General features: G+C 48.6%; 1 protein-coding gene across 3 annotated transcripts in view; it reads right to left on the bottom strand.

The window, feature by feature from the left end:
• The window catches only part of LOC137420815 (sodium/potassium/calcium exchanger 2-like), a 156,704-nt gene that overhangs the window by 24,030 nt on the left and 119,360 nt on the right, over window positions 1-13,314 (bottom strand). For all 3 annotated transcript variants that reach the window (XM_068106216.2, XM_068106217.2, XM_068106218.2), the window contains one exon: window positions 563-756. In XM_068106216.2, the coding sequence (XP_067962317.2) occupies window positions 563-756 (194 nt within the window). The remainder of the gene's footprint in view (window positions 1-562; window positions 757-13,314) is intronic.

Raw genomic sequence — 13,314 nt, 5'->3', positions numbered from 1 at the left:
ATCTGCCTGCAACCCTCTTATGGTTAAACTGCCAAAATCAAGACTCTCTGCTCACCTTCAGTCCTTCATTCCTCTTTACCCCCACCTCTGGAACAAACTCCCTCACTCTCTTCAATCCCATTCCTCCCTCCAGGTCATTAAAACAGCGGTTCACCACCATCTCTTATCTTCCCCCATCCAAAACCTTCATCTCTTCTTCCCCCGTTAATTCACCCCAGATCCACTTTTTTTTTGAAATAGACTTTTTTCTTTGCTGTAAACTCCAGCAGTGTCCATGTGTTTTGTACTTCCCCCCTCCCTCTCCCCCCACCTTCCCATGCCTGCTCCCCCCAAGCCATCTCCCTCACACAGATCTTCCGTTGTCCGTGTTCTCTGCTGTTGCACTTGTGTGCTTCCCTCTTTCTCCCCATCTTGTCTCCCGCTCCCTCTTTTGTTGGTTTTATGTCCGTTTGTTGTTGTTGTTTTTTGTGATTGATGTTAGCTCTTACATGAGCCTCGATCTTGTATACCAAAAAAAAAATGAAATTTTTTTTGCAATTCAAACTTTGCAATTCTTCCTCACCTGTCTGACACTGGGCTCATTTCGATGCGGGCTTCCATTCTGCAGTGATGATGTAACCGGTGCCATGGCCACGTCAGCACTCACAGTGTTTGGTGGATGAAACTTGCGCGAAGCATTGCCCCTGGTGGATGTTGCACCATTGGCTCCGTTGACAGGGTTGGGCAGCGTATCCGGGATGCCCACTCCATGATCCGCTGGCAACGGCATCGCAGGAGAGTTTACGTCAAAGTTTCATTTTGATCAACAAAATTACCACAAACAAGACATTTAATGAAACTCTCTAATGTATTGTTTGAAGGTCAATGAAGGAAAAATTAAAAGTGACTTTAGCGCATTCAGGATTTCAGGGCAACAATTATTTCAAAAAGGCCACAAATTAATGAAGACGTGTAATGATCAAATCAATCACAGCAAATTAATCACAGCTGGGATGCATACGGTTCAAATGCTTCACGAAATATAAAAACAAAGATGTCGGATGGTTAAAGCCCATCGCACATGAGAGAAGAGAAAGCGTGTTCATCCAGATTTTGAACTTCGAGGGAGGGGAAGAAAAATAAAAGCATTTCGATTCGAAGTATAGGAGAGAGCCATTAAATTATAAATGAATGAATGAATGAATGATCGTATTAAGGCGATTTTTCCCCCACATGAGTGGGGGTTAGCCTTGCGGGCCCAACGACAATCATGGTTCTTTTTTGAGGCAATGTTTTTATGGCCGGATGCCCTTCCTGACGCCAACCCTCGATACCCTCAGTCGCAGGGATACGGTGTACCTATTCTAAATCGGTGTACACACCAGGATCATTCATCCCAGCAATCTGGTACCCAATTTGCCGACCTCGGAAGGATGACAGGCTGAGTCAGCTCCCCTGGCATCAATTCAGAGATCGACCGGGATTCAAACTCAGGATCCTAAGATCCCCAAGCATGCACCCCAACCGCTAAGCAAACACCAGGCTGGCATTTAATCTATCTAAATATCTATAAAGCTCAGTTGACTTTTTGCTCCAACAATACCAGCGAAACGGAGTTGAGTAAAAGGGTGAAAATTCTACAGATGCTGTGATAAATAACTAACTCTGTCGGTTTGAATGTTTGAAAGAGAATAGACGTCTGGATCAATTTCTGAATTAAATTTAAATCCCGATTTATATATATATATATATAAACGCGAGTTGGCTGTGTGTGTGTCTGCGTTTTATTCAGAGATGGCTGAACGGATCTTCATCAAACCTTCAGAGGTTCATCAGTGAGTGCCTGGGAGTGTTTTAGGCAAAAAAATAATAATAATAAAAATATATATATATATTGAAAAAATAAAGTTCGCTCGATAGTGCCGAAGCCTTTTTAAATGAATGACAGTTATATACAAGTACACATTCGCATAAATAAATACAAAACAATTACCAGACATTTGAATACAAATAAATCAAACAATTCCAGAAGTGGACGAATTTGGTAGTATGGCTTCTTCTTCTTCCTGATCGGCATCACACTTAACTCAGAAACGTGAGCCACATTCACTCAGAAATGTGAGCCACTCCCCTTCCTCTCCTGCCTGCCTTCCTCTCCTGCCTGCCTTCCTCTCCTGCCTGCCTTCCTCTCCTGCCTGCCTTCCTCTCCTGCCTCTCCCCTCCCCTCCCCCTCCCTCCTCTCCCCACCTCCCTCCTCTCCCCACCATTCCCCCCTCCCCTTCCCCCCCTCCCCTTCATCCCCTCCTCTACCCTTTAAGGGTTTAAATTCTCTGTAAAAGAGCTTCCACTTCTGACTGCTCCCCTTCCCCCTCCCCTTACCCTCCCCCTCCCCCCTCCCCTTTAAGATATAAATTATCCATAAAAGAGCTTCCACTTCTGACTGCTCCCCTTCCCCTCCCCCTCCCTCTCCCCCTCCCTCTCCCTCTCCCCTCCCCCTCCTTCCCCCCGTCCCCCGTCCCCCCGCCCGGCAACGCCGGAAACTTCTGCTAGTTAAATTATAAATGGCAAAACAAAACTGGATGAAGCAACTTCGTATGATATGGTATAAAACAATTAATATTAACGGTTATCATATAGATCAAGGAATGTCAACATCAGGGTATTCTACCAAAAGGTTCAAATTGCATTCGACATGGATTTAGTAATTTCCTTGCATGTCTTTTCTTATGTTTAACCATTTGAGCAATTGGACCAGTAGACAGCACTGAACTGTCCACAGAGCTAGAAATGCCAGTTGTGCGCCCCACTACCAGAAAACATACGTTCGCTTCAACAAGATGGAAGGGCTCAACTGGCAACCCAGGTCAGGCCTGGTTCTGAAGCCTAGTGCTTCTGTCTTTTTATCACCTGTGGGCAATTTACCTCGTTTCCTAGGAAGAGATGTTGACGTATTCCCAAAGATCAAGCATTCTCATGTAACCAGGAATGGAGGATATAATTAGACAAGTTCTCATAGTTTCTTCCAGCTGCATTGAAATGAAATGCTTCTTTTCTTTTCTCGAATTTCTTTTTAAGGCTATAGCATAACAATAACCATTGGTTTCAGTTAAAGAAGAAGATTCCATTCTTGGGAATTCTTATAAAGGCGAGAATGATGTAGGAGGTCCCAATCGCAATGTCCCCACTCTGTACATAAATATGCCTCCGGTTCACTGCACAGTGTATGCTGCACATTCAGATTATATTGACCAGACAATATCAGGAAGTTTTTTTTCTGTCGCAAATTGGTTTTCTTCTAAATGTTGGGAAACGTAGTATTCCTTTCAAAAGAATTGCTCCAAATGCCTGTCACACTCTTTGTTTTCTTGATCAATGACCAAGCTGAAAACAATGATCAGAAACAAATATATACTCCATCCAATCAAAAGAAATAATAAATAAGCAAAGAAAAAGTTCCTTTGAGCTGTCTATAGTCTGGGGTCGATTCCAGATCCGACCATAAACTGTCGGATTTGCGTTTCACAGGCAGGGATGTGCATCATAGTGTGCCATCCCTTGGATGTACGTTAAGCCGCTGTCACACCTTGACGTTTTAGCCAGCGTATGCCGACGTATGAAAAATTTGGCGAATACGCTGGCACACGTCGAATACGTTATGGGTAAGTTTTGTATACGTTAAGAGCACGCTGAAGCATGCTGGCATACGTCATAGTACGCCGAGCTCGTCGACAAATTTTGTGCATGCACAAAATTTGTCGACGTATGCCAGCGTATGACTCACACATTCCGCATACGCTGGCCATAAGTTGTAGGTACGTTAGGCGATCGTTGACACACGTCGACACACGTTACTTGTAAGTTACTCATAAGTCGAAATACGTCGAGATAATGTCTAGCGTACCCAATACTTATTTCTAACCTATAAGTAACGTGCTTTGAACCTATGTGTAACGTATCTCCAACGCATATTGACGTATGTAGACGTATTTGACGTCTTCCGGACGACCACAGAACGTACTGAACGTGTTTCTAACTTACAGCTACCGTATAATGGCGTATTGGCAGCGTTTAGGGGAATTGGTATAAATGGGGTTCACAGGAGGAACCCGTCAGTGTTCCAGACTCCATGGTGAGCAGATGTCCATGTCATCCGAGACATGGAGGATCCGGCAAGGCTGAGACGAGAATACCTACTAGCTGTCCTCCAACATCAACATGACCTCATCGATTTGACACTGTACCAGTTGCGTGCCAATAGAGCCAGGAGAAGAAGAGGTGAACGGAGGAGAAGGAACTGGGTGAGACCATGGATTGGGAGGCGACGGCAGTTTGGCATGTATGACCAGCTCATGGTGGAACTCCGTAACGAGGACCATGCATCCTTCACCAACTTCCTGCGTATGCCCCCAGCGATGTTCGATGAGCTGCTAGCCAGAGTGGGTCCAAGGATAACCAAGCAGTACACCTTCTACAGGGATCCGCTTGAGCCTGGCATGAAGCTGGCACTGACTTTGCGTCACCTTGCCTCTGGAAACAAGTATGCCTCGATGAAGTTCGGATGGAGGGTCCCTCACAACACCCAGTCCCTAGTGGTCAGAGAAGTCTGTCAAGCCATTATTGACGAATACGTGGATGAGGTGCTGGTTTGCCCAAGTACTCCTGATGGTTGGTGCGCCATAGCTGACAAGTTCTTCCAACGATGGAACTTTCCCCATACATGTGGGGCACTTGACGGGAAGCACGTGGCCTGCCGCTGTCCTCCAAAGAGTGGGTCCCAATACTTCAACTACAAAGGATTCTACTCCATTGTTCTGATGGTGCTGGTGGATGCTGACTACAAATTCATTTGGGCAGATGTCGGCGGTACTGGATCAGCATCAGATGCGCAGATATACAATGACTGTGAGCTGAAGGAATGCGCTGAAGACGGTACCCTTGGTTTCCCTGACCCTGAGCCTCTTCCCAACGACAACCAGGACGTGCCTTACTTCTTTATCGGTGACGATGCCTTCGCCTTACGACCAACCATGATGAAGCCATACAGCCTCCGGGGTCTGACGAATGAACAACGCATCTTCAACTACAGGCTTAGCCGAGCAAGGAGGGTAGTAGAAAATGCATTCGGCATCCAGGCTAACAGATTCCAGGTTCTGCTAAGTACATGCAGCATCACCCCTCCACTGTCAAGCTCATTGTCAAAGCATGCGTGATCCTGCACAACCTCATGAGGACCAGGTAATTCATGTTTACATAGCATATTGTAACGGTTTTGAGAAGTGGGTAACGAATTTGAGAAGTGTAACGGTTTTTGAGGAGTGTAACAATTTTGGAGGAAGTGTAACGAATGTAAAAAAGTATGGTTTTGTTATGTGTAACACCCTCGTAATGTAAATAATGGTCACAGCCGTCCTCCTAGTTAATTCCATGAAACTTACACGTAGGCCATGATATATCTTTTTAAATAGTGTATTTCCTTATTCTATGTAGGCTAAATATGTGTTTCCCACTAGATTGAATTTGCATTGTATCAAACAAAATAAGCGTAGGCCCTTTCAATTTCCCCAAACATCTCCGCTCTCCAAAGTTCCTTTCAAAAGGGGTGCGAGTGGTGTTCAATCCCGCAAGCCGCCATTGCCCATGTGCTAATCTCGGAGAAGAAAGGCGTGTCTCCACCTCGTCATAGAGGGGAGGAGTGAGCCAACCCCACTTGGCCAACCAGCACCACGGTTAGCGACCCGGTAGGCGTGCCCTCGCAGCCGGCGGCTTGATTCCGCTGCGAGTAATAAAAGCGACTGTAAGGGACTGCTTCACCAGATGACCTGGGAGATGAGCGAAGAGGCGGCACCAAGAGGAGCGGTGAGATGCGAAACGCTCCAAGCCAAAGAGGAGAGGTACTCGGAAAGGAAACCAGCTTTGGAGAGACGCGCTGAAAGGAGGGAGACGGCTCCACCAGAAGGAGAGGAGCAGGTGTGCCCGAGCCAGCGCGTGACGTCTAAAGCATCGGCAGCGGATACGCGACGAAGGGTTTTACCGCCAAAAACCGCGAGGAATTGAGAGCTGCTGCCTCCGACCCTCCTCCCTCTCCAGCAATCCACCTCAAGCCCTACCTGCCTGCAATATCCCCCGTGTAAGTGTGAACGTCGTCTGTCCTACTCGTTGTCTTGGGGTTAAGTAAAATGAATAGTTTAAGCTAACGATGCACTGTGTGACTGCTTCTTCCATCCATTGCTGTAAATAATTTTGGTCGCTCTTTCTTTTTTTTTGCTTGTGTGTGTATAATAAATCTGTTCTTCCTCCGTACTCTGTCTTCTTCTCTTTTCATTCTCTTTCGGTCGCTTTAGAGGTTTCCCGATTGAATATCTGTGGTGCGATCTGGTCAACGTCGGGTTCTAATCGGGGAGTAACTGTTCGGACGCTGTAATACCAACCGCTCGGTAAAATAACATCTTTAATCCGCGTCTGCAACAATATATTATACAGTATACAATGCAATTTAACTTTTAGCCTATGCTTATAAACATTATATGATTTACCTTAAATGTTATATGTATCATTATATTACTTTTTATTGTACAGCGCATTAGAATATATGTTTTTATTATAGGTGCGCTTTATAAGTAAATAAAATCAAATTCAAATTCCAGGTACCCAGGACTACAGAACCAGCAGCTTGACCGGGCAGAGAATGAGAACCGCGACCTTGTTCCAGGAGCATGGCGAGAGGGACATCACTCGGAGGATACACAGACAGATACTGGCCCCAACACTGCCTCCAAGGACGGAAAGAAACAGAGGAATCTCCTCAAGCACTGGGTTAACTCCCCAGCTGGCGCAGTTCCGTGGCAAGATAGTATGATTTAGATATTTGTATTACTGCATTGTTCAGGCAATAAAGGACCTCAGAGACAGTAAGATTCCTCTTGAAATGAACATCGTATAAAAAGCTTTTTTTCAATTATGCACTTTGCAATATACATGTACAATTCAACAAATAAAAAATGTGCTTGTTACTTTGTAATACTGTTGTGGATTTGAGAATTGTGTTTTTTTTGGGTGAAAAATATCACCCTCCGTAGTGTAAAGGTCAAAAGGTCGTCCTCGTAGTTACTCCATCGCATCACGTAGCAAATCATAGATCTCCCTGTTCAGTAGTTATCTCCTTATTATGTGTATTAGTTTAAGGCTCTGTTCCCACTAGTTGACACTGCATTGCACCGAATTGACATAAGATAGATCCCTCTGACGCCCCCATGGCATCTTCGAAGTGCCAGTAACTTTGGGTGGGGTTATTGGCACCACCTTCACCCCAAACTCCATTACGCACGCGGTCAAGTTGGGGAAGAAAGGCGCGTCTCCGCCGATCGTCATCAAAGGTGGAGCAAAAGAGCCCGTGCCAGCCAACCGGCACTGCAGTGAGCGGCCCGGTAGGCGTGCCCTTGTAGCCCGCGGCTTGATCTCGGGGAGGGCAATAAAAAGGGCGACGGAGGGACTGCTAAAGGAGATGAGTGAGGAGGACGCACTGAGCAGTTCAGTTGAGGAGGAGCTGAGAGCTCAGTGGACCACAGTGCCGTTGGAGTTCGGCTGATGAGCTGAAAGTTGAGCTTGGACGTGCAGTTTTCGACCCGCTGTGGCGAAGCAACGCGACCGTGCGACCCAGATTGCGGAGGATCGGCGGCCGCTCACCTCGAGCCTTGCCGTTCACACGGACCGGACCCGCATCCTCCCCGCCTTGTGATCCCCCCTCGTCCGTCCAGCCATCCCTCTGGTCCGAGCTGAACCTTCCTCCCTTTCCAGCCATTCGTGCCTGCCTTCATTTCCCATTCGTGTGAGTCTGTCTTTGTTTGTTCTGTCCTGGGTTTTTAAGTAAGACTGCCATAGGTAAGCCAGCGTTGCACTGTCCTCCTGGTCCGTCCCTCTTTCTGTAATTATTTTCTTATTCTTCCTTCTTCCTTGGTTTCTTTGATTGTGTAAATAGTAATTAGTGAATAAATCATATTTGTATTTCCCACCTTTGTTCTGCTTCTTCTTCACATTCGGTCGTTTTAGTGATTTCCCCATTGAAAACCTGTGGCGCGATTTTGGCCAACGTTCAAGAATCGGGTCGAGTAATTGTTAATAGTTCGTGCCGCGGTTGCTAAAACTGCTCGGCAATTACCATCTGTCCGCGGTACGAACGGGGCTGCGCACCTGCCTTTCCGGAGGTAGCTGTGCAGCGTCAGGAGCGGAGACGGCCAGTGAAAATAGAAGGGGGGGATTAACCCCCCCCCTAAGGGGAGTGCCGTACTCCGTTTCCGTAACAATTGGTGGCAGGAGTGGGCTTCGGACCTGTAGCGCGAATAGCGCGCTCAAAATTTTGAGTGACCTGAGATTTTATTCTTAACATCCTAAATTTAAAATCGTGCCATGGATGGTCAAGGCGACGGGATGCCGGTGGGGGAATTAGAAGAGGGGTTAGGGGTAACCCAGGACCACAGGGAGGAAATGGAAGAGGAGAGAAATGAGGATGTGGTTGAGGGGGCTTCAGGTGCACAAAATGGCGCCTCGCACGAGCGCGTGGTGGTCGCACCCGCTGCGCAGATGGGGGTGGGCGACATGCAGGCCTTCATGGCCCAATTCATGGCGGAAATACAGAAAAAGGACAGTATGGACAGAATGGGAGAACAATTGGAAAAAAACGAAGGAAGAAACGAGGGCTCAGGGTGAGCGATTGGGGGGCCAAATGGGGGCAATGAGGGACGAAGCGAGGGGTACTAGTGAGCAATTAAGAGACGGGTTAAACAATATGGACAATAAATTTGAGAGGCTAGGAAGCAAAATGGAGCGAATCGGCAACATTGGGGACAGAATGGGTGACCGCATGCGAAAATGTGGGGAGACCATGGATCGTATGGTGGGCGAGAGGGTCCCGAGGGTGCACGACGAGGTAAAGCGGGTCGAAAAGCACTGGTTGGGCGAAGTGGAGAAAAGCACGGGTAACTGGACCGGGGTAGAAAGCGCGACCCGGGGTGTGGGGCAGCCGGCGACCACTGAGGTAGAAGAGGGAATTTTAATAAAGCCAGCGGTCGTCGTGGTGAATAAAGAAAAACCAATAGTTATAGTGGAAATAATTGAAAAGACGACGGAGGTAGCCCGGGAATTGGAGGGAGAAATGGAATACGTGCAAAGTCCGTGCTCACATCACGATGCTGTGCTTAATAATCCTTATAAAGATTTGCAGGTGTTGGTGCAGGGAGGAAGAAGAACCCTGAAGGTGAGATGGGCTGTATGTGGTGCCGGGAGATTTTGTAAGAGGGGGTTTGGCGCGAAGAGAATTGTCGCGCGATTGGGATCGATATGGCACCCGGGCGTTGGTGAAGGGTCCCGTGTGAGTGGAAATGGCGTGCGTGTGAGGAAAAAGTGTGCGTCAAGGAGTGAGCGTGTTACAAAGCGCAAGTGTGAAACCGAGTGCGAGCGAGAATGCACGTCGGGGTGTACGGGGTGTGACACAGGGAGTGAGAGCGATACGGAGTGTACGTGCAAGGGTGATAGTGACCCGGAGAGTGAGTTGGTGGAGGAGCGGGTGTGAGGAAGCACGTTTGGGATGAACGGCGAGAGTGTGCGAGAAAGCACACCTGAGTTGGTTGTGGCGCGGGTGTGGGAGAGCCCATTGGAGCGCGTGAGTGGGTGGATGCGAGAGTGCACGCCCATGGTGAGTGGTACGGAGTACGTACTGAGGGAGAGTGCGCAAGACGGTGCGCGAGGTGTGTTAAGGAAGTGTGCGAATGGCAAGTGTGCGCGAGAGGAGTGGTGTGTAACAGGGAGTGCGGTGGTGGAATGGACGGAGTGTGTGGGATGCACTGGAGGCGCCGAGTTTGGTGAGTGTGAAAAGGGTCGCGTGATGTGAGCATGCACGTGAAGCATCGACGTTGACCGGGTTAGCAGTTAGGGCGATGGATAGCCGAGGCGAGCACTCCGTGCGCGGTGCGTTTTGTTTGCAGCAAGGACCGGCCGGGACAGTAAGCGCGTCGCTCTTCGGAGCGTCGCGCACGAATCGGGCCGGGTCCCGCACTGAATGGTCGGTGCCGCGTCAGAGCGGCGATCAGCGCGATTCCGGGGGAGGGGGGCCAGGTCGAAGGGATCGGAACGGTGCCCCCTGGTGGCGGGGGCGGGGTTCCGACCGGGTGAGATTGAGCCATCGGGCCGGCGACCGCGAGGTGCCGCGCCGAGATGGTGCATGGAATCTCGGCCCGACCATGCCTCCTCCCCAGAATCGTGAATGCCGGACGGATCCAACTGCAGGCCTCAAACCACCCGCGTTCATTGCTCGGCTTTGCGAAGCCGAGCTTTGAAAATATAACGATGCACCGAGGCTCAAGTATAGCGGACTGTGATAATGATAGTGTTTTGATCCGAAATTTAGAATAGTGAATAGGATTGGCAGAAGGGATTAGCAAAATTTGATGATTGGTAGAATTGATTGGTAGAATGATTGGCAGTGATTGGAAATTTTTTGATTGGTTGGAATTGGATGAGCCAAATTGATAGTGGGAGATACCCGATGTGATGGGATGGCAACTCTGCCATCCCTCACAACCGGGGCAAAGGAGCAGTAGTTTTATGGGGTTTGGCAGTGAAAACTAGCCCGGGAGGGTTAGGATAAAATGTGTAGGGATCTAGAGAAGATGACCATAGGTAACTGTAGGTTAAGCAGCGACATTGGCCAGGTAGTGGGGACATAGAGAGGGTAGTTGGATGATAATGACGAGGGAGCGCAATAGTTTAAAGGGGCGACTGGGAAGCGCGAGTTTCAGAGGGGAGTAGTTAGATCAGATGATGCCGAGTGTTTGAGAATCGAAAGTGTATGGAGCAGTGTATGAGTGAGTAATCGTGATTGTGTGTTGTGTTGACCAAATGGTCCAGGGAGGAAGGAGGGTGCAGGAAGCACCAGTAGGAGTGATTGCACAGGTGTGCAACTACAGGTATGGAGAATGGTTGTGTGGAATACATGGAGTATGGAATATATGGAGTATGGAATGGATGGTCGTGGAGTGAGTATGGTGGAAACTGTGGAGTCGAGTGGATGGTGCGAAGGTGTGGATGGGGGAAAGGAGGATGGACCCCATCACGAATACCCGGGGAGGGTAGTGTAAGTGTTAGGTAGAGGGTACAGGTAAATTGTGGCTGGATATTGGCATCTGTGGTGCGTGTGGAAGAATGGTATTTGGATGGGTGCATTAGTGACGTGGAAATGGCTGGGCGTGTGGCCTGTTAGTATGTGTAGTTGAATGGGCACTCCACCACTGTGAGGATGTCGGCCAGGTGAGGCCGCAGGTGGGCTCTGGAAGCCGTTAGAGTTGTGGATGGGGCCCGAGGATCCGGAAGACGGACCCGGGTAGCCCAGTGCCAGAGAGGGCACCGAGTGGGGAGAGCGCCAGAGGGCCTTCCCCAGTAGATAGGTTAGGATAAGGAGCAGGTAAGCTCAGAGGCAACTGCAGTGGTGGAGGTGTGCAGGTGGGTAGACCTGCTGGGAGAGCCACACGACCCAGTCCTGAAATTGTGCAAGGGCACAGGGAGTTGAATCGGGGGAGTGAGACCCCAAATTGATGAAGCACCACAGTTTGGTCAATGGGAATTTGGTTCTTAAAACCGCATATAGTAAGTTGGCCAATGGATTGGCAGGGAAAGACCCCGGGTAGTGTAAAGTGTATTAAAGTCATTTAGGAAGTAGTTAGGATTAAGAATCTCCTTGCACCATCTACATCCACTCACCTGAGGTGACAATAACAACCATGGCATGGTGTTCTGTTTTTTTTTGTGCAAATGTTTGGAATGTGAGACGCATCATGACGTGGGTGTGACATTGTGCTTTGTTGTTCCATCTCTCCTTCCTTATGAGGATTGATGATGAATTGGTGATGGCAAATTTTGGTTAGAGGGATTGTGGGGACGAATTTGGTAGAGGAGAGATAAGGGGGAGACGAGACAGTAGTGACGAATTTGTAAATGTGTAGATTTTTGTACATATGGGGTAAGGGAAAGGGTAGAGTAGGTAACAGGGGGGGTGACGTACGGTAGGGACGAGCTTTCTCACTTCACTCTCCGTACGCACCTCGTCTTGCATTGCCTTGTTTGATGTGTACCCTTGTGACCTTACCCCTCACTCACCTGTCTTCTATCCCCCTGTCTCCCACCCGAAGACTGTGCTCTCTGGGCACCGAGGGGAGCGTGCGGGAGTCCGCCATTGTGTGCCCGAACTCTCGCAACCACAGCTGCCTGCATCGATGCACCACTTATGGACCACATGTCTGTGGCTGAGCACCACTCATGGACCCCACGGGTTGGGGCATGGCCCCTCTGCTGGAACCGGCCATGATGGCCCGAGATCTTGCTGGCGGACCTTGGTAGCATGGCACCTATGCCATACAGGTGAACCACTCCTAGTCGGCCCTGTGGGCCATAAATAAAAACAATGGACACGTTCTGTGCTTGTTTTATTATGTCCAAATAGGCCGCCAGCAGAAAGAACATGAAGAAAGACGACAACTGGAAGAATAACAATGGCCAGCAGAGGGAGCCGAAGAGGAAGACCAGCACCAGGGGTTTGTTTATTTTTATTGTGAACTGCAATGACTGTGCACTGGTTGGTGCTTTTGGTGCTTTATGGTGTTTTGGTGCGTTTTTGGTGCGTTATGGTGCGTCGATGCAGGGCAGGCTGTCTCCCCCCCCAAAGAACAATCACAGGTCCTGGGTTAGTTTTGTAAATACAAGTAGCGTTAACTGTAAATAATGCTCCCCCATCGTTCATGTTGTAGTTTGAAGACAATTCCGCAATTTGGTTAGCTGTGGGCGTAAGTCTGTTAGGCAGGGTGCAATGCAGCAGCGGGACATATTTATTTGTGTTTTAAAACTGTCACACTCAGGGTCAGGTTAAATGTAGAGGGAACGACACCTACGTGCCACACTAAAGGTAAAAGTTTAATAGGCCCGGGCCGTGCCTAAGAGGAGGAGGGTGCAGTGTTGTGGATTTGAGAATTGTGTTTTTTTTTGTGTGAAAATATCACCCTCCGTAGTGTAAAGGTCAAAAGGTCGTCCTCGTAGTTACTCCATCGCATCACGTAGCAAATCATAGATCTCCCTGTTCAGTAGTTATCTCCTTATTATGTGTATTAGTTTAAGGCTCTGTTCCCACTAGTTGACACTGCATTGCACCGAATTGACATAAGATAGATCCCTCCGACGCCCCCATGGCATCTTCGAAGTGCCAGTAACTTTGGGTGGGGTTATTGGCACCACTTTCACACCAAACTCCATTACGCACGCGGTCAAGTTGGGGAAGAAAGGCGTGTCTCCGCCGAT

This window comes from Myxine glutinosa, chromosome 2 (assembly GCF_964187855.1).
Source record: "Myxine glutinosa chromosome 2, kmMyxGlut1.1, whole genome shotgun sequence".
NCBI classification, from domain to species: Eukaryota; Metazoa; Chordata; class Myxini; order Myxiniformes; family Myxinidae; genus Myxine; species Myxine glutinosa.
Note: the sequence above shows the minus strand (reverse complement) of the source record. Positions and strands in the feature narration are given on the sequence as shown.